The 21,962-nt window shown below is 35.1% G+C and overlaps 1 protein-coding gene across 2 annotated transcripts in view; it reads left to right on the top strand.

The window, feature by feature from the left end:
* tapas (tudor domain-containing protein 7 tapas) overlaps window positions 1–21,962 on the top strand; it is a 50,835-nt gene that overhangs the window by 23,499 nt on the left and 5,374 nt on the right. For both annotated transcript variants that reach the window (XM_089649057.1, XM_089649061.1), the window contains exons 8-14: window positions 981–1,201; window positions 2,074–2,350; window positions 2,831–3,082; window positions 3,784–4,041; window positions 4,452–4,657; window positions 7,202–7,361; window positions 15,214–15,419. In XM_089649057.1, the coding sequence (XP_089505183.1) occupies window positions 981–1,201; window positions 2,074–2,350; window positions 2,831–3,082; window positions 3,784–4,041; window positions 4,452–4,657; window positions 7,202–7,361; window positions 15,214–15,419 (1,580 nt within the window). The remainder of the gene's footprint in view (window positions 1–980; window positions 1,202–2,073; window positions 2,351–2,830; window positions 3,083–3,783; window positions 4,042–4,451; window positions 4,658–7,201; window positions 7,362–15,213; window positions 15,420–21,962) is intronic.

Genomic DNA, 21,962 nt, shown 5'->3' with positions numbered 1-21,962 from the left:
TCGCAGAGGTCCCACTTTAGAGACGTGACTACTGATATTACTATAGTATGTCTGTATGTGTTGGTGAGATTACTGATTTGATAATGGCGGCGGGTCGAAGTTTGTTGATGTTTCATAGATAGTTTTTATTCGTCAAATAATGCATCAATTTATAAAGATATCTTGCTGAGACTTTTCAAGAGTGTAACGTAAACAAGTTTTTTTTGTTTTGGTAATAATTTACAATCTCTAAGTGCTGAGGATAATAAATAATGACGCAATATAAAAAATTCTAAAAACCCTTGGCGTGAGAGTATCTATTATGTGTTTACATTCGGGCAGCAAAAGGGTTAATATTAGTTCTGTGAAAGTTTTATTCAAGTTATGTAATTAATCCATTATGGGCCAGTGATTTCACAGAATTTGTCAAATTTCGATGTTCGGTCAAAGTTCTATTCGTGTACTGTTATTATTCAAGTACTGTGAGACAACTGGCTCTTGGATGGGACATTGTTCAGTAGAAATATACAATCATATCAGCATACATATAGTCTCTGTAATTTGAAGCCACTATAATATGAACTGCTGCTGAACTGGTTGGAAAACACAAGACGCTAACCGTTGAAGATAGTCTCTGTAATCTGATCTGCTGTTGAACCGGTTAGAAAACACAAGACGTTAACCATTGAAGAAAAAAGTGTAATTTTGAATCCATATTTGCTAAATACGAGATTCCTCGCTCAAGTTTAAGCGTGCTAAATCGGCCGCTCAATCCTTGATAAGCTGCAAAGTAGCTACTTTTTAGATGCCGTGTTGTTAGTAGTGACTCATGTAAAATTTGACATTTATGTAAATAATTGCGTGCTTTCATCAATTATTACTTCGTCATTTTCCATTAACTGAGCGATTAGTGGGTCATGAAAAGTTAGGAACAATGGCCGTTTTTTTCACCTAACTTTTACGCAATTTTTCACCTTGCGTTTTTACATTTATATGTACAGATCGGTTCAGAGCATACCTTCTCCACCTATCCGGCCTCTCAACCTTCCACGGAGTTGGCAATGGAAAGTGCAGCGGCAAAAGCATTACTTCATCTTCAAAAACTAATTGTTGAAGATACTCAAGCCTGTACCGAACCCAGCATCGCTATTACTAGAATTATCGGTCTGGTGGCGTTACATGAAAATGGTCTTTTCGCATACACCGTTCCAGGGATGTACAAGTAAGTGACTTTACATACTAGATTGTTTTCATATTTCAAATATTTTCTCACCATTTTTATCCTTTTTAATATGAATATTTCCAACAGTTCTGCCATGTTGTTTAACCCAGATGTTTCGCAGAAATTCACTTGTGACGAAGTCGTCAAATGGCCATTTTGTTATTTTTGACATTTGAAGTGTCCCCGTTAAATGACGTTTGTTTCAGCTTTATACCAAATTGTAATAAGCTGATAAGCTGAACAACTTGGTAGTTGTCCTCTTCTGCTGATCACAATTTATTCAAAAGCTGAAACGGACTTAGATTCAGCATAATGGGGACCTTTCAACTGTCAAAAAACAAAATGGCGCTGAATGGCCATTTGATGACAATGTAACATTTGATATTCTGTGAAACAAAACCCGTCCTAAAGGAAGTTTGATAGGATTAGGACTAGGAAAATGTACAATAGGGTTTTTTTTATTTACAAAATGAATGAAGAAATAATGATATTTTTATGTTGACGAATAAATTATCTATAAATGTGCCATTTTCGATTTGCTGAAATCTGAATGAAATGACATGTTCATTTTTGTCATTGTTCGATGACGTCTCACCTGGAGACATTGGTGACAGCTGTCTTACCAGATATTGGCGTTTTGTATGTCACAATGACGTTGTAGCCAGTTGGAACCGTTTCGTTTTTGAAATCAATATTTTACATATTTTTTAGAACGTAATCATAATCACAAAAATAAACTTTAAATTTTCCACACATTTTTAACAGTATTCATGGTTTGTAAAAATACCACAATGAGATCAAACTACTTGATAGGGAGGGACACAAAGTGAGAAACATTTCAAGGCATTGCTAATGTAATTTCGTATTTTCAGAGAGGAATACAAAGAGAAACTGCCAAAGAATTGGCTCAATCTGGTGGACAAATGTCCCATGATACTCAAGGAGGATGGGTATAATGGTCTGCTTATTCTACTTCCCGTTGACCCCAATCAGACAGTTGAGACTTCTTCCACATGCTCGTCCAATGCAAGCAATGACCAAAATCAAATATCCTTACAATTTCCTCAAGACCCCCTTTGGAACGTGTTTGTAATGTCGGCCCACTCAACTGTTGAAATTTGGCTCAGAATAATCGGTGAAGATTACAGCGTATGTATTCTCATATTTTGTATTATTATCGAAGAATTTCAGATGGATACAAAGCAATCATGGTGCTAAATTATTGTATTATTATTGAAGAATTTCAGATGCATACAAAGCAATCATGGTGCTTAATTATTGTATTATTATTGAAGAATTTCAGATGGATACAAAGCAATCATGGTGCTAAATTATTGTATTATTATTGAAGAATTTCAGATGCATACAAAGCAATCATGGTGCTTAATTATTGTATTATTATTGAAGAATTTCAGATGGATACAAAGCAATCATGGTGCTAAATTATTGTATTATTATTGAAGAATTTCAGATGGATACAAAGCAATCATGGTGCTAAATTATTGTATTTCAGGAATGTCAGTCGGCAAAATGGATTCATATAAGAGGGCTTTTCCTTTGCTTATTATTAGATAAATGTTTGTTAGTTGCTATTTTTTATTTATTATATGTGTACATATTTGGTTACAGGAAATGTTTGAAACACTCACAACAGACATGGAGGATTACTTTACACACAACCCCGAGCCAAGCAGGAACATTGTCCAGGGAGGATGGTACGCCCTGAACTCTGAGAACTGTTGGGTGCGAGTGCGGGTGTTGGAGCTGAACCATCAGGAGCGGACGGCTTTGTGCTTCTTTGTGGACAGCGGTGATGAGGAGGAGCATCCTTATAAATTCTTCTATGATCTGCCGCCTCAATTCCATAGCTTAGCTCCTCAGGTACTACAAAAAACAACATAATCATCATCACGGCGTACGTCCCAGAATGGGATTTGGCCTCCTAGACAAATATTCTCTACTAGCTGCGGTCCCTCGCCATTCGCCTTCAGTCTTCCGTCCTTCCTGTTCAGCTCCCATCCTCTTCCACACAGTCTTCCACCTCCTCCTCGGTCTGCCCCCGGGCAGTGAATGGGTAGTCACAATATTTCTCGTCCTAATTAAAAACCTAAACTGAAACAACTAAAACTAAATGACATGGTAAAAAGGACGATTAGCTTATTGGGTTTAGTCACATGTATTTAGTTTTCTCAAAAATACTAATTTCGCTTGTCTGTGAGTCCTGCGTAACTCTGGTTCAGTGAACTTAAAATTGATTTGAATTTAAAGTGTAATTTTTTAAAATTGGAACTGAGCGTGGAGAGTTCACACTATCTCAACTAGATAACTCGGAAATCAGCTTTTTCGAGATACACACAAAACCCTTACACTATTTCTTCTCTTATGGGCGATGGGCATACATCTTGTGTTTGTAGGTTACGTGGGTGAGGAAATAAAATGGTTTTGTAAGTAACTCTTAAAAGCTGATTTCGGAGTTACTGAGTAGTAGGTAGTAAATACCCTGTGATATAAACCCAGGGCTACGTAAATATAATGATAAATACATAATTATTAATTCTAAACATTAATTCGTTTGATTGCAGGCAATATTATGCAGACTGGCTGGTCTAGAAGAGTATGCCACTGTCGATGGGATGGGAGATAGAAATTCATATTTATCCGAGACTCTGACTGGTAAAGTATTGGTGGCGGAGGTTCTTCAGACCCCCGAAGAAAGCTCCGTAGAAGACCCGACCATAACCGTTATCTTATTTGACACCTCAACAAATGATGATGTGAACTTAAATAAAGAAATACTCATTCGAATGAGCCAACTGGCCCGCTCACCCAAATTGACCACGGTTTGTAAAATCATCCATTTTTACTTATATCACATAGATATTATTTTCGCCGGCAAAAGATTGATAAGAAGGTTAGGGTTTTTCAAACTCAATCATATTTGATTAAATTGAAGATCTGAGCCATTTTTATTTTTTGTCATTTGAACGGTGTTGTGATCAACTAGCTGTCAATCAAATGTGAAATAGGTTCTGGCACATATAAATAAGTGGGAACAAGTAAAGACACTGTAATGCTATCTGAAACGTTGGCTAAAGAAAGAGATAGCGCAACACGGCATAATACCCCAAAAACAAATCACTATAATACTTTTGGCCGTGAAAATCTCAAATAATACCCAAGTGGGAACAAGTTTATAATATCTACGTAGCGACTGAGAATCCAAAAGTATCTATGCATTGTGTTATTCCAGGAGTACTGCGAGGTGTATGTGACGGACGTCACGACGAACGGGAAGGTGTGCGTGCAGATCCATGACCACAGCTGGAGGCAGCTGCAGAACATGATGCAGCAGATCTCCTCAGGGACCTTCCCCAAGGAAGCCCTGCAGGCCTCCTTCGGCCCCCTCAACCCCACGCCCAGTGTGCTGTACCTCGTCAAATCCCCCGAGGGAGAATGGTGAGATCAATGTTCCCCATAGCTGTAAAAAAAATTTTTTAAGGACAGTCTAAAATTAACTGTTTAGTTTCATGGCATGATTATTTTATTTTTATTATTACTTTTCATTTCAATGTTATTTTAGTTTCAACCTTTAGCATTTGACTGCACCTTTGTATATTGAATTTAATTTAATAATACAGTACTCTCTCACTAATCCGCCATCCTAAAAATCGGGCAAGTGTCCAATTAGTGAAACCAGCGGATTAAATATTCTAAAAATTAAATCTGGTATTTCACAAACACAAATAAACAAACATTGATTTTTTGTAAAAATTTTATTTTTTGGTCTAAAAAGTTGAGGTTTACGCTTGTGAGAAGAGAACTTCTCCCAACCGTCTGGAGCCAGTGAGACTCATTGGGGTATGTTGTGAGGCTGAAGGTAGTGGGGAGGGGAAGGAGATGGGGATGAGGAAGGTGGGGAAGTACCTGGTTATTTAGATCTGGTCTCACATATAATCAATCTCACATAACACTTGCTTTTCCTATGTTGTTCATATGTTAAACTTTATAAGTAAGGCAGACTCATTCAATGTTTTCTTCTCTTCTCTGAAAAAAAACAACCTAACCTAACCTAACTTACTACAATAAGATAAAAGCCTCGCTAGAACATTTAGGGCGGGTTGTTTTGGAGAGTTTGAACAATTCATCAAATTTTAACGTTCATTTTCGAGTTCTGTGAAAGTCCTATTCATGTTCTGTTATTATATCGTTATAGGCTAGTTGCTTAACAGAAATTAAATAATAACAGAACTTGAAAAAATCTTTCACAGAACTTGAAAATTAACTATGAAATTTGAAGAATTGTACAAAGTTGTAAAAAGAAGAACAAATTCTTTAAAACAACCAGACGCGGCCCGTGACTGTAATTACCAGCAGTGCATTTCACTTTTAAAATGTACCTAGTCTGTAATTTAGGTGGAGCAAATTAATGAATGGGAACACCTACTGCAATTCATTCTATCTTCTAAGTTATATTTGTAAAATAACTGATTAAATAATACAAAATTATCTCGAAAATAAAGGACACTCAATTCACCGTTGAAAATATAGCGAAACCGTTTGATTTCACCGCGAACGAGTTCCAATGTGTTAATGTTGTTGCGTTAACATTGAACATTAGTATTTCTAAGCGAATCCATTCCAAACGCATTGGATTACACATGATCACAGTGATGCAAAATTCACTCGCCGTCAAAGCACTTCGATAATGCACGGAATGGGTTATGTATCTGCACTGCTCTAACACGTAATTTGGCGTTAAGAGTGTAAGCTGTCTCGCTCATGTCACCGTTTCGGCTACTTCGGGCTGTCTCGATACCGCCCGATGCTGTTTTAGTAGTATGGTAAAAGTTGGTTCTGTGCATATCGGGGTGTGCACGACCGCTTGCTCTTGCGCGGGATTATTTTACTAGAAGATAGCTCAAATAATGACCTGACGGGAATTACGAATTTCTTACATCGATCACTGGGGCACAGATGTTGTTGTAATTTGTTATGTGGAGATTGAAGACAAGCAGTGCAATGCACAAATGCACGTACCAAGGAACCGCCTCTGAAAACAACCCGTCCTTAGTGTATCGGAAATGTATCAAATGTTATTTTTTTCTATTGAGTTAATATAGATAATAATTTGCGACTATTATTTCGATTTACGCAAATCATCCACAAAGGTCCAGGATTTACAACCCTGGGCAAAATCGAGGACTTTGGTGCACAATCTGGAGTAATTAAATATATCTTTCACATAATTTGTGTCAATATTGTAAATCAGTCGTACATTTGAGTTGTTTCTAACTTCAGCCATGGCTGTCTTAATTCAAATGTCATCTTTGAGTAACACTTGATACTTTGCTATTTTAAATAGAATTTGAGAAAAATAAATATGGATTGAATTTGATATTACTGGAACTCCAATTGTTTGTGTGTTTGAAAAACACAATAAAATCATTGTGTATAATGCTAACATTATTGTTTGGGGTGGTCACACAATACTAAACATTTTAATTATTGAAGACAATATTAGCGATTTCTAAACGAAAATCTGAAACAGAAAAATCAGAAAAGGATACGGTCACATCTAGGACTCGAACCCAGGACCCTTGTCTTTCCGGTCTTTCCGAAAGACAAGGGTCCTGGGTTCGAGTCCTAGATGTGACCGTATCCTTTTCTGATTTTTCTGTTTCAGATTTTCATTTAGAAATCGCTAATATTGTCTTCAATAATTAAATATTACAATTTGAGGTTTTACTCAATAAAGTTATTCCGAAAAATAAAAAACTAAACATTTTGCTATCCTTTTTAAAATCTTACCCCCTTACTTATAATTACAGTGTAAATATAATACTGCGCGTGAATATTGATAAACTTAGCTTATTACATGGTTAAAATGACCTTAAACCGGGCATAATAAGACTGGTTTTACTATACCAACACGCAACTGGCACGTAGAAATCTAATAAGTAAGGCGGCAAATTTTTCATATAATTTGTTTGAAATCAACAGGAGGCGTGCATTTCTACGCAGTGGTATTAGCGATGATGCCTCCGGTACTCCGTGCGTGTCTGTTCGATACATTGATTATGGCCAGACGGAGGCGGTCCCTGTGAAGGATGTCCTTCTTCTCAGGAGAATATCTGAAGCGCTCAACGAGTTTCCACCTCAGGTAATAAACTCTATTTCACAAATATTTTTTTATTTAATTTCCAATTACTGAACCGCTGTTTATTGGTCAGCTTTTCTAAGAATATTTCAAAATAAAACTGCTTTACTTAATTAAATTAATGCTGAATGCTAATCGAAGCTGTGAAATAGAAAATCCATCTGTCTAAATTTTAAAGTAGCAACAACTATCAAACGGCGTGATGAAATTAGCACAGTATCTCTTGTTTGATCAACGTAACTATGTATTTTCAGCTTGTTATTTAGACACTTCCATAATGAGCTTTGAAATATCCCATAAGAGAAGATGCCACATTGTTTGCTCATATTTTTCAATTGTCTAAAAGTAAAATGATTCTAGAAGAATGCAGTCAATTTTTTTATTATCAATAATGACCTTCTAACTTAACTCCTCAGGGGGCCTACTCTGTATCTTTCGAAACTTTCCTGCCGCCGGTTTAGCCACGTCACAAATGCCTATTAATCGTTCCCTTACGGTGTTCAAAAATTCCTCGTCCTCCGGTGCTATATACTCTGTAAATATTTATATATTGTAATTACTTAATTCAGTACATAAATGTATTGCGGAGGAATACCTAAAATTTGAACTCTGTGTTTGGTATATTTAGAGAGGTATTTAATTAATTAGAGACGATGTTAACTCAGTTGACAGCACCAGTAAGGAAAGGTTAAACCACGAACTGACTGGTTTGTTAACCCGAAAGATACAGAGTAGGCCCCCAGGTTGATTTGTTCTGTTTTGAGAACAAACAGCTAGTACCCGTAGATTCAATTTGTTAGTTTTTGGGAACAACTCATGTGGTCTCATAGAAATCGTTGTCTCCCTTACTGTCATAGTTAGAAATATGAACCAAACGGTGTTAGAAAGAGAAAACACCAAGCTTTTATTTACATATAGAAGTTAACCACAGAATTAAATGTACACTTCTATGAAACCAAATGTTTCGACTATAATTTGAGAAAAACTATAAAATACTTTGTAATTTAAAAATTATATCTTTATTTCTATTAATAAAATTTGAAAGCATAATTTATCACCTTTCAAAACAGTTTTTTGTTTTTCAGATACATTCGGAAATATCCCATTTATTTGGATATCTGTATATTTTTTTTATTATCGTTAAAGTTAGTTATAATAGTTAAAATAATGTTCAATGTTTTAATTTTTCGGTACTCCCGAAACACATCAAATCTATGGACGTGACCCGTGATGTCACCAGCCTTAAAAAGCCTAGCGCTGTATTTTGTATGGAAGTCGAGACGTTTTTTATTCTTAAGATTTCCCATTTTCAAAATCTAAGAACACTTGGTAAAACGTTACCCTCTCGTCCCTAATGTTATCATATATATATTTTTTTTTTTAAAGGGCGGAGACGGTTTACACATAGTTCCCATGAGTACTTAGGCCATATGCCCATTGTTCTGTCTCCCATTTTACCTCATTCCTTTAACAGTAATCCGGTCCTTTTAATGAAGTTCACCAGGGTTGTTATTGGGTATGTGGCTATGTCTTCTGGTTCTACTGTATGTCTCCCCAGGTATTAGAGCCTAGTTCCCACCAGGGCAGGACATTGGCACCATAAGTGAATTGGAGTCTCTTCATCCTCTTCACATTTCCTGCATCTATTGGTGTTTTCCACTCCCAATATCTGCATGTGTCTCCTGGGATGGCAGTGTCCCGTTAGTAGTCCTACCAGTTCCCTCAGCGAGTTTCTGTCCATATCGAGTAGTTTCTTGGTTCGGCTAGGGTCTGGTCCTTTTATGAGTACTTCCGATTGTCTCATTCCAGGTGCACTCTCCCATTCTTTGCAGTGCTGGGATTTGACCCACCTATCAATATGTAATTTTGTGTGGCAAGCTGCTACTCCTGCCGGCTTGGATCCTACAAGTGGTGCTTTCGCGTCTTTCCTAGCTAGTTCATCAGCCCGCTCGTTGCCCTCAATACCTTTATGTCCTGGTACCCAAATTAGGGTTATTTTATTGATGGTAGCGAGTTCTGTAAGAACAGTCCTGCATTCCATCACTAGTCTGGAGTCGCACCGGTTCCTTCCCAGTGCCATTAGGGCTGCCTGGCTATCACAACATATGCATATGTTCTTATTCCTGTACCCGATACGTATATTCTCCTGTGCGCAGGCCAAGATGGCTTCCATCTCAGCTTGAAACACAGTAGTTATCATATTTAATCAAAGTGCAAAAAAAGCATCCATGATCGCACCTGATAAATAATTTACCGGCGTAACCAGCATTAAAACATTTTTATCAGTTTTTTTTGTGAACGTGGGCCAGAGTTGCCAACGCATATGTTCTAAAATACCCACTTGAGATAAAGAGATTTTCAAATTCCCCACTTTAAATTGTTTTTTTTTTTTTTTTTAATAATTTGCACCGAACGAAACGAAATATAATGCATTTCAAAATTATTGTAAATATTATTTTTCAATATAGTTGGATAAGCAAGAAATGCACAGAATCCTCGCATTTTCCCCACAAACAGGTTCTCCCTGTGAAAAAACCAATTCTTGAAAATCTTAGAAATTTCCTGCAATTTGGGGAATTATCCAGATATTGGAAAACCTGATGTGATGTTACAGGGTGGCCACAGACCTGGAAAACCGGGAAAACCGGGAATTATCAGGGAATTTTACCGAACCGGGAATTATCAGGGAAATGTCAGGGAATTTTAAAATATTCTTAAAATATCAGGGAATTCCAACAATAAAACGAAATTCGTTATTTACGATTTGTGAAGTCCCAAAGTTGTGTTTTATTACTTTAATTGCGGCCTGTGTAACAAAAGATATGCCTACAAAGACAAACTAAATAAGTAGGTATTTTTTATTATTATTTTCGTAAATAGCCCTTGCAACACAATCATGTCGTAAACCACCCGCCTTGATTTTTACCCTATACTATGTAGGTGCGAAATCTGTAAAGAAAAAGCTAGCAAAGTTACAACAAAGTGTCAAAAGGGTCGGACACCCAGTACGGTCGTAATAAAATTTAAAGATCATCATTATCAACATTTTTACAAAGTATCAATACAGTAGAACCTTGTTAATTCGAAATCCACGGGACATCAAAAATCAAATTTCGAATTAAGGAATTCCCACGTAATTCGAATTTTTATGAAAAAAAAAAAATACGCCGAAAATCGATTTTCTCGGCCGCCTCTTCAAATCCGGGTGGTATTTTAGTTGTAAATTCGTATTAATACCAATTATTTCTTTATTTTCGCGGCCGATTACCGTAGCGGCGGGCCCTTTAAATTCAGATATTCGCAATAAATTCGTAAAAATGCTATATATTTACGCGTAAATCGAGATTTCGCTGCCGATTTCGGTCGCGGCCTACCCTTTAAATTGAGATATTCGTAAAAATACGATATATTTCCGCGTAAATCGAGATTTCGCGGTAATTTTCCGTCGCAGCCGGCACATTATTTCAAATATCTGAATTTCAATTCGTAAAAATACGATATATTTCCGCGTTAAACGAGAATTCGCGGCCGTATTCCGTCGCGGCCAGCTCTTAAAATTCAGATTCGAAAAAAATTCGCAAAAATACGATATATTTCCGTGTAAATCGAGAATGCGCGGCCGAAATTAAGATATTTCATGTAAATTCGTAAAAATATGAAATATTTCCGCGTAAATCGAATTTTATCGGCAGTTTTTCGTCGCGGCCGGCCTTTTAAGTTCAGATATTTGAAGTAAATTCGTAAAAATATGTCATATTTCGGCGTGAATCGAAATTTTTCGGCCGATTTCCGTCGCGGCGGGCCCTTAAAATTTCAGATATTCGAAATAAATTCGTAAAAATACGATATATTTACGCGTAAATCGAGATTTCGCGGCCGATTCCGTCGCAGCGGGCCATTTAAATTCAAATATTCGAAATAAATTCGTAAATATACGATACATTTACGCGTAAATCGAAATTTCGCGGCCGAGTTTCGTCGCGGCCGACCCTTTAAATACTATATTTGGTGTAAACTCGTAAAACTACGACATATATCCGCGTAAAACGTATTTTCTTCGCCCTTCAAACTCGGATATTCGAAATAAATTTGAAAAAATACAACATTCCAGTGTAAATCGATTCAGATTTACACAATAATAATACTAATTAGGATGATGTATAACCACGTAAAAATACATTTTTCGGCGTTTTACCGCCACGGCTGACTTTTAGATTCAGATTTACGAAATATTATGATTTATTTTCGCAAAAATCAAATTTTTTCGAATTTCACGAACAAATTTTCGTGCGCGGAGAAAAATAAATTTCGAATTACGAATTAACGAATTTCGAATTAAAAAAATTTTTGTATGAAAAAATTTTTTGGCGAAAATTTCGAATTACGCGTTTTTTCGAATTATCGGGGTTCTACTGTACTTACTTTTGTTTATTTGTCTATTTTTGTCTGGTCTTTTCATTTGTACACAAATTGTCTTCAGGCGAAATATCATAAATTTGTAATAAGTGTATTTTGTTTTGAATAGATCATTGTGGTGCAAAGAAATAATAAATGCTTTAGATGACGGAATTCCTTTTATTTATGTATCTGTTCTAATTTTCTGGCGTAGATGAAAATCGTGTTTCAAAAATAAAATTTTGAACGATATGTCCTTTATACCAAATAAAACATATCAGGGAAAAATATAGAAACTGCCCTGGAAAACCTGGAATTATCAGGGAATTTTGAAATCCGTTTTTTGTGGCCACCCTGTGTTAATATATTACTTATTGGACCGGTTGTGACGAATAATCGAATTCAATCATACCAACCAAACAGTGTGTTTTAATGAGATGATGTTTTATTCGTTTTTAAATGATGATTTATAAATTCTATGTACATATTATATTATATCGATAGCTTACTTGATATATTCTGTTTTAAAATGCATGTAAAAGCCCGCCTGGGCGTAAAATCTAATAAAATAAAATAAAAATTATATTTTTCACTTGTAGCAAACACTTTGTGGGTATACATAATTATAATAATTAAAATAAAATAACTTTGTTTAAATACCACTTTATTGTATATATTTATAACCAACCGGTTTCAGTTCAGCCCGAACCTTCATCAGGGTTAATAAAAACATATTAAATTAATTACAGAGGTGTATGGGTACTTATAGTTAAGCTGGAAGAGGGAGAGAGAACATCAACTTTGGTGGGGGTGGAAGACTTAGGTAGGAGAGAGGGGGTAAACATAGGTGCAGGAAATGGAAATATATTTAAAATGGGGCTGTTTGTTAAATCTAATTGTTTATTTAGTAAATTGATTTTATTGACTTTAAGGGATTTTTTTATCTCGAGTGCTTCTAAATTGTTGAGGCGTAGACCTATCCCGTTTCTATGTAATACTTCTACACCTGAAGGCTTATCAAATGAGTGATCTTTATCTATTAAATGTGTTGCAAATTCCGAAAAACCTATGTTGTTTAAGCATCTCAAGTGCTCAACTACCCGCGTTTGAACATTTCTTGCAGTTTTACCAATGTAAAATGCTTCGCAGTCGTTACATTTAAGTTTATAGATGCCAGAATGGCTTAAATTATTTTCTTTATCTTTTGAGTTAATTAAAAGTTTACCTAGGTTATTATTGGTATAAAAAGCGGCTTTAATTTCTGTTGGAAATTTTAAAACACATGAGGACGAGAAATTATTAATGTATAAAATTCTACGCCAACCATGGTTTTTATTTACTGCGATGTTGGGGATACTATTGTACAGGAATTTATTACAAAATATGAGTCGTTGTTTTTTTGCAAGGATTTTATCAATTAAGGTATGGGTATATCCGTTATTTATGGCGATAGATTTGATTATAGAGAGTTCAAAATTGAAGTTAACTTTAGATAGCGGAATAGTGACAAGTCTGTGGACCATAGAATGGAAGGCAGAATGTTTATGGGAAATGGGATGGTTAGAAGTACTATGAATGACTGTATCGGTAAAAGTAGGTTTTCTATAAATATTAAAATTAAATTTATTATTAATAATGGAAAGGGATAGGTCTAGAAAATTTAAACTGTAATTAGTACCTATTTCTACTGTAAACTGAATATTTTTATGGAACGAATTAAGGAGGGACAAGAAGGAATTAAGTTGACGTTCTGTACCTTTCCATATGCAAAAAATGTCATCAACATAACGTTTCCACATAAAAACGTTATTTAAAAGAGGTGAGTTAGAACTAAAAATATTTTTTTCCAAGTTATCCATGAAGATGTCAGCAAATAAAGGACTCGTAGGAAGACCCATGGGTAGTCCGTATTTTTGTTGGACTATAGCGTCATTAAATTTAAAGTAGTTTTGGTTAAGACAGATGTTAAACATTCGGGCAAGATCGTCAGAAAGATCTTTTGGTAGGTTTGAATTTGTTAATAAATTAGACAGTATAGTTCTACATTCGGGTACAGGTACATTTGGGAATAAATTTACAACATCGAAAGAAACTAATTTACAGTTATTGGGTAGAGACAAATCTTTTAAATTATTGACTAATTCATAAGAATTCTTAATTGTATACACAGGGGAAAATACATTTGAATTATTAAATAAGTGAGTCACAAAGGAAGCTAATTTGTAATTTGGGGAATTACAGCATGATACTACAGGTCTAATGGGGCTATTAGTTTTGTGGATTTTTAAGAATCCATATAGTCTTGGGATTTTTGGGTTTTTCGTGAGGAATTTGACATTATCATATGACAGATCTTGAAAAACTGGGGATTTACAAACTTTTAATGCGTTTTTGATGTGTTGTTGAAACTTATTAGTAGGGTCAGTTCGTAGAGTTTCGAAATTGTCATTACTGATGAAGTTGTGCACTTTAGAGTTGTATTCCGAACGGTTCATTATTATTATTGTATTGCCTTTGTCGGCTTTTGTTAACACTAAATTTTCATTAGTTAACTTTTTACGAATATTGTTTGCTTGTTGATTTTCTGGATAAAACTTTGGAATATATTTAGGGATTAAATCATGAAGAATTTCAGCACTCTTATATTGGTATGTAGTTGGGAAGAATTGTAAGGCTGTCTGCATGTCCACTGCTACATTTTCAATCGCACTGTTAACATTATTTTTAGTATAGTGAAGGTTGTGTTTTAAACCTTTTGAGAGTAATGTAATCTCTTTTGGGGTAAACTGTACAGAAGATAAATTTTGTACCCGATCATAAAATGTATGTTGTGAAGATGGTGGTTGGTTATCACTAGTTTTAGAATTACAGAGATTTTTTAGTTTTTTTTTCCAGGATTAAACGTTTTTTGAATGATTCTATTGAAACATAATTCCTAATTTTATCGTCAAAGAGATCCCATTCAACTGGGTGGAGATTATGCACTAATTCAATATGTAAAATTTTGACTTTTAATTTAATGTTATTTCTTTGTTTATATGCATTAATTAAATCTTCTTTTAACCACGCCATTTTAGCTTTATGAATTGAAGAGGACACTGGTAAATTATTGTTAAAACTTGAAGTCAAATAATTGGGGAACACTTTCATTTTAATACACTGTTTATAAAAGTTGATGTTGATACACATAATTCTGTATTTAATTGAATATTTTTTATACATTATTGGTTATAAATATATACAATAAAGTGGTATTTAAACAAAGTTATTTTATTTTAATTATTATAAAAATTATATAATAAAACGTATATATTCCGAATCAGCATCTGTTGATCTGTATGAATATATATTTTTTAATATTTATTACTGGAGTTCCTTATTGTGTTGAATTTAGGCCTTAAATTGTACTTTAATTATAAAATGCAGAATTAAATGATGGCGTATTTTTTTTTATTTTCAGGCACTCTACCTTACACTACACAATGTGGGCAACATAAACCCTGATATGATGCGGAGAGTGCACGAATTAATCCCAAAGGACCAAGCGGTGTTGTGCAAACAAGTCAACCCCGGTTCTAACGTTGTGGAGTTGTTTGTTCGCACAAAACCGTTAAATTTACTGTGCAACATAAATAACTCCCTTACAATGGAGAAGGATTTGGAGAGGTAATATATATACAGTGAAACTCTCTTAAGAAGTTTTCCAAGGGACCGGGGAAAAAAAACTTCTTAAGTGGGATTCAATTTTAGCCATTTAATAACTAATAGTCCGGGGCATACGTCATTCCTATGTCTACCTACGTTAAATTGTCGTGAAAACAAGCTCATATGAACCAAGCGGTCGAAAAAAAAAATATATATATACATCTTCTAGTTATCATGCGTTTCAATCTACATTTTAAATTTATGCATATGTATTTCCTAACCTTCAAACTTAATTTACGACAAATGTCAGATGAAACATGATGCACGGCAATTTTTGATGATTGAATGAAAAAAACGTAATTATAATGCATATTTTACCATCTCCCCCGCCATATAATCATGTTGTTATGTATTTAAAGGTGAAATATTCCGTATTAACCGTGATCCGATAAATTATCAAAAGTTTTTCGTGTTTTACAAATTCAATGGAATAAAAATTTTATACAATAATATTACGAAACATCTCTATGTTCATTATCAAAGGGAAGATTATTGAAGGAGGCGTCAAATGTATGCAAATGTAGATCTAGCCCACGTTGTAATTAAGGTTGAGTTTAATATAATCTTTCATGTTATTTCGGCCTTAAAGACGCTTGCATATTTGTTACATAATTCCGCATTGTTTATTCGTTCCATTGCTATTTTACCTAGTTAGGGGATTAGGAGACGGGGTATTTGGTTTATTTATTGGTTACGGCAGGTTACGGCAGGTTACGGCTTACGGCCCGGCGGCCGACAAAGGGTTTTATGGTCTCAGGTACTAGGTATAAGTTTCAGTCAACGTCTTTCAATTTATGACTTGGAAAAAGGTTCATTTTAGATATTTTGCGACACAATATTTCGTTTGTGTTGATTTTACCGCCGGATTTCTAAAACCTCTTAAGCGGGAAGCAGTTTTAGCTCTAAAACTTCTTATGTGGGAAAAAATCGTGTTTTTTGTATGGAATTTTCAAGGGACCAAAAATCAAAACTTCTTAAGAGTGAAAACTTCTTAAGTGGGAACTTCTTAAGCGAGTTTTACTGTATGTATCATCTCACAAGAGCCACTGTAGTATCTTATACTTTCATAGAGTTTATGATGCCAGGTTAAGTAACACTCTTTAACATTTTAACAGTTAGGACGGGTTGTTTCACACAATTTGAACAATTCATCAACTTTCAATGTTGATTTTCTAGTTCGTTTTTGGGTTCTGTGAAAGTTTTATTCAAGTTCTGTAATTATATCATTATTGGCCAGTTATATCACACATCTGAAATAGTAACAACTTCAATAGAACTTTCAAAGAACTTGAAAATCAACATTGAAATTTGATGAATTTTTAAAATTGTGTGAAACAACCCGTCCTAACTTTTATAATGTTAAAGAGTGTTACTTAACCTGGCATCATTGTTAAAATTCTGTGAAGCAAGCCGTCCTTAGTGTATTTGTGCATATTCCCGGAGAGTACAATAATATTGTGTCTGTCTGTATTGTGTAAAAGCAGGCGATAGCTGGGTATTGTTGTGACAGGTTGTATTGCTATTAATTCTATATTTAGCATTAATGGTGCACGCAACGCACGCACACCACAAGCCTGCCCAATCTTGCCTTGACTACCACCACTATCACTGTTAACAGTGGTTGACTTGCGAGGCACATGATGAACACCAAATAAATCACACTAAGTACACACATGTATTCACAACTTTGAATCCAATCATTTTTTATATGAATAATGTAAAGTAAAAGTATATCTTCTCATTTTGTCTTTTCCCTTTGTAGTCCAGTCAGTAGAGGTTTTAGCCTTGCAAAAAGTGCTCTAAAAGTTATTTTGATTTTAAATTGTAAAGGTTGGTAACCTGAAAAAAAAAAGTTTTTTCATGAAAGGTTCCAAAAATTGTTTTTTTCAAAATAACCCTTCAACATGTTGAATTTCTACATTCTCTGAAACAGCATTAGTGGATTGATAGGAATCTTACCATCAAGTGTTTCATTTAACTGATATATTTCAATCAACTTGTATTTTTTTCCACTCTTTTAAGCCTGTGACAGACCATGCTATAAGCATGCTATATTTTCTTGACCTGGCCTATTTCAGCGTATTGCTCGCCATACATTCCCACTGGTGATGGTGATCGATCTGCTAAAATAGACCAAGCCATGATTCGTATAGCGTAATGTGTCTCCTACCTTATACAATATGTATTATAAATTTGTACATTTATTATGAGACACGGCCAAATACACTCCGCGCGGCTAAAGCGATATTTCGATCTCTGTTTGCAAAACTGGAACACATGTGGATGAGATCTACTATGGATTCCACAGTTTAAAAAGCAACCACCATTTTTACTCTATCTCATGTTGGTTTTAAAATGAGTTCACAAAATTAAAATTATCACAATTATGTAATGAATAGGCAGAAATAACAAATACTATTACAAAAATGGGGATTTTCACAATTCAAAAAAATAAAGTTCATTTTTCCGCCGCTGTAACTCATTATATACACGGTGTCCGGAAACTCGTAGTACAAGCGGGAAACTGGAGAATCTACACCACATGGGGAACCCAAAAAAACATAAAGTTTTTTGATTTGAACATTTTCAAAAAAAAAAAAACCAAAAAAAAATATTTTTCGGCTATTTTAGGGTTAAAGTTTTTTCTGGTATTTAGGGTTGAATAACAGATGTTTTAACCCTGCAGAGCAGAATCATTTTATGATTACACCGGGTTAAATGAAGGGTGATTTCAAAATAATGCTTCAAATCCGAGTTTCTTCATTTGTTTTACCATCAAATAGTTTTATTTAGTTGGGTACTTCGATCTTCAGTAATAATTTATAACAATTTGATTAAAAAAAAAAAAAAAAAAAAAAAATCAACATCAAACTCGATTTACTCGATAACGAAAGCTCAAATAAAAAAAATATATACTACAAAATCGACTCCAAATGTGATGTAGATTCACCAGTTTCCCGCTTGTACTACGAGTTTCCGGACACCCTGTATATTATAAAAAAGAAAAAAAAAAGAATTTTAAATATTAGAAATTTTATCTTCTTTTAGTTTGTGTTTGACAACTTTGTCGTAAGATCAACCATTGAGGAATTATTTTGAAAAAAAACAATTTTTGACACCTTTCATGCAAAATGGTGACCTTAGCGGAGGTAAGGCATCTCCTCGATGCAGCGCCTCCAGGCATCCCTGTTCTGTGTTACTTCGGCAGCCTCCGTTCATAGCAGGCCCAGGAGTTGAGTTGCTTCTCCCAACTTTGCCTGGGGAAACTCACTGGATGTCTTCCTTCTCTTTATTTTCAGTAGAATTCGAACTTTTGGCATTCTTAAAACATGACCAAGGAATGACCACCTCAATTGCCACTTTTCTGTGAAGAGTATATATTATCTTCTAATTGACCCCTCCGGCCTTGACAAAATAATATTGTCATCAAGTATTCCTGCTTGGCTTGATTCCGGCTGATTTTTATTTATTTACTTATACGCCTAAAAAGGCTTTTACATAAAAGTGATACGTGATGAAGTGCACATGGGAAAATATCTGTACAGTAGAACCCCGTTAATTCGAACCCCGATAATTCGAACCCCGATAATTCGAAATTTTCGCCAAAAAAATTTCCGCAGAAAAATTTTTTTGTACAAAAATTTTTTTAATTCGAAATTCGTTAATTCGTAATTCGAAATTTATTTTTGTCCGCGCACGAAAATTTGTTCGTGTAATTCGAAAAAATTTGATTTTTGCGAAAATAAATCATAATATTTCGTAAATCTGAATCTAAAAGTCAGCCGTGGCGGTAAAACGCCGAAAAATGTATTTTTACGTGGTTATACATCGTCCTAATTAGTATTATTATTTTGTAAATCTGAATCGTTTTACACTGGAATGTCGTACTTTTTCAAATTTATTTCAAATATCTGAGTTTGAAGGGCCGAGAAAATACGTTTTACTCGAATATATGTCGTAGTTTTACGAGTTTACACCAAATATCTGAATTTAAAGGGTCGGCCGCGACGAAACTTGACCGCGAAATTTCGATTTACGCGTAAATGTATCGTATATTTACGAATTTATTTCGAATATTTGAATTTAAATGGCCCGCTGCGACGGAAATCGACCGCGAAATCTCGATTTACGTGTAGATATATCGTAGTTTTACGAATTTATTTCGAATATCTGAATTTAAAGAGCCGGCCGCGACGGAATACAGCCGCGAATTCTCGTTTTACGCGGAAATATATTGTATCTTTACGAATTTAAATTCAGATATTTGAAATAAAGGGCCGGCCGCGACGGAAAATTACCGCGAATACTCGATTTACGCGGAAATATATCGTATTTTTACGAATATCTCAATTTAAAGGGTAGGCCGCGACCGAAATCGGCAGCGAAATCTCGATTTACGCGTAAATATATAGCATTTTTACGAATTTATTGCGAATATCCGAATTTAAAGGGCCTGCCTCTACGCTAATCGGCCGCGAAAATAAAGAAATGGTATTAATACAAATTTACAACTAAAATACCACCCGGATTTGAAGAGGCGGCCGAGAATATCGATTTTCGCCTTTTTTTTTTTCATAAAATTTCGAATTACGTGGGAATTCGTTAATTCGAAATTTGATTTTTGATGTCCCGTGGATTTCGAATTAACGAGGTTCTACTGTATTATGCAGGAAACTAGTGGAGCCTGCAATGCTTCACTATTGCTAATGTTTTTCTCGGCGTCTGTGACATCTTCCACCATTTACGACTGTAGACAACAATGTAACATTTAAAAAACTAGACTATAAAGACTTCTCAGACTATAAAAATATTACCATTCGTTATTTCGGCTACTGGCATTATACCTAGCTCTCTCATTAAAAATTTAGGCGTATTAGATCTATCAAAAAATTTATATATAAAAATGCAAAAATCAGTCATTTTAAATACATGTAGGATAACGAAAGATTTTTTAAATATTTATGTTGAGGGATCAGTAGGATTTATAGGCCCTGTTATAGTCCAAGCGATGACCGTAAAAATCCCATCCCATAGGCCACATAAACCAAATTAGTACTGGGCTTTAACCCCAAATAAGATTAGTTAAAAAAACGCATTCATCCAGATTTCGGCCCGGGAGGAGTCCTGGAAAGCGACGACTTCCGGTGTCATTTTTGGGATGAAAATATCCGACGTGCCACATTACCAAAACTAACTGCAAAAGTTGATTGCAAATTTGTTATGAAAAAAAAAATCGTTTGGCCAACTTTTGTGTGGGGAGAAGTACCTAAAAAATGACATTGTAGGTATCCTCCAGATGCGACAAAATATCTCATCGGCCAAACGAATGAAATCGATGTCAGAATTTAGATAAAAATTCCCTGTTTACGATTATGTCGTTCGGCCGAGGAGAACCTTGTGGTCTACGCGATTATTCAAGCGAAAAATACCTTTCTTCTACATTTTTAAATTTCCCGCGTAAGGAGCATCAGCTTGGTGAGCGGTGAGTGCCGGCAGACGGCCGCGGCCGCCCCTTGTCAGCAATAATTAGAGCCACTCGGGCCGCTGCGCAGGAAAAGTACCTAACAAATGACATTATAGGTAACCTCCAGAGGCATCAAAATATCTCATCGGCCACAAGAATGAAACCGATGTCAGAAATTAGATAAAAATTCCCTGTTTACGAATATATCGTTCGGCCAAAATTATATTAAGGAGAACCTTGTGGTCTATGATCATTTGTGGAAAAGTGTGTGGAAGGGTCACAGACATAGGAATTAATAGACGAGAAGATAATGGCGAGGGGTAAAATCAACTGTTGAAGAACGAAGGGCGTAAGGCTGACTGTGATTCGTCAATAAATCAATCTGACAGTAAATAGGCATCTCGCATTATAATATCACCATTTACTTCTTAAAAGTAAAATCTGCTTTTGAATGAATAGACATTTTTACATGGGAGCGCAAATTACTCGCCACGTTATGAACAAATTTGCGAAGTCCAAATTCGGCAAAAAAATTCGGTTCTATTTTCAGAGTCGAATATTTCGTTTAAGTATTTAGTTAAGACACTTTTATAAATGTTCATAATTTACTTCCCAGCAACCAACCAGCTTTGTGTTTCGCGTCCAGACATGTTTCTACAACTGATCCATATTATACGATGTGAATATGCTTAAAATAAAGTAAAATAATGCTATATGGAATGTAATACGACAATTGGGTTTATTCTCTTTTTCACATCTATTTTTACAAGTTTTCATAGCATTAGGTCAACATTTTGCCGTGTTATTTCGTAAAATGAACCGATGATGCCTCGACCATAGTTCGCACAAGAATGATGACGTCACGTTTTCAAATTTCACTTGAGGCCATACGCGAGCACAGCCGGCTTCAATGGAACCGGTATGGGGAGTGGGGATAATACGCTTTTAATCACTTAGGGCAGGTCTACTAATATTCATATGTCTATGGGAAGGGTTTAGTTTTTCCTATGGGGAAGATTTAACCCGGACATAAAATCGGA

This window comes from Hesperophylax consimilis, chromosome 3 (genome assembly GCF_061612785.1).
Source record: "Hesperophylax consimilis isolate HC1 chromosome 3, BYU_Hcon_1.0, whole genome shotgun sequence".
In the NCBI taxonomy this organism is placed as follows: Eukaryota; Metazoa; Arthropoda; class Insecta; order Trichoptera; family Limnephilidae; genus Hesperophylax; species Hesperophylax consimilis.
This window is presented reverse-complemented; position numbering and strand designations above follow the sequence as displayed.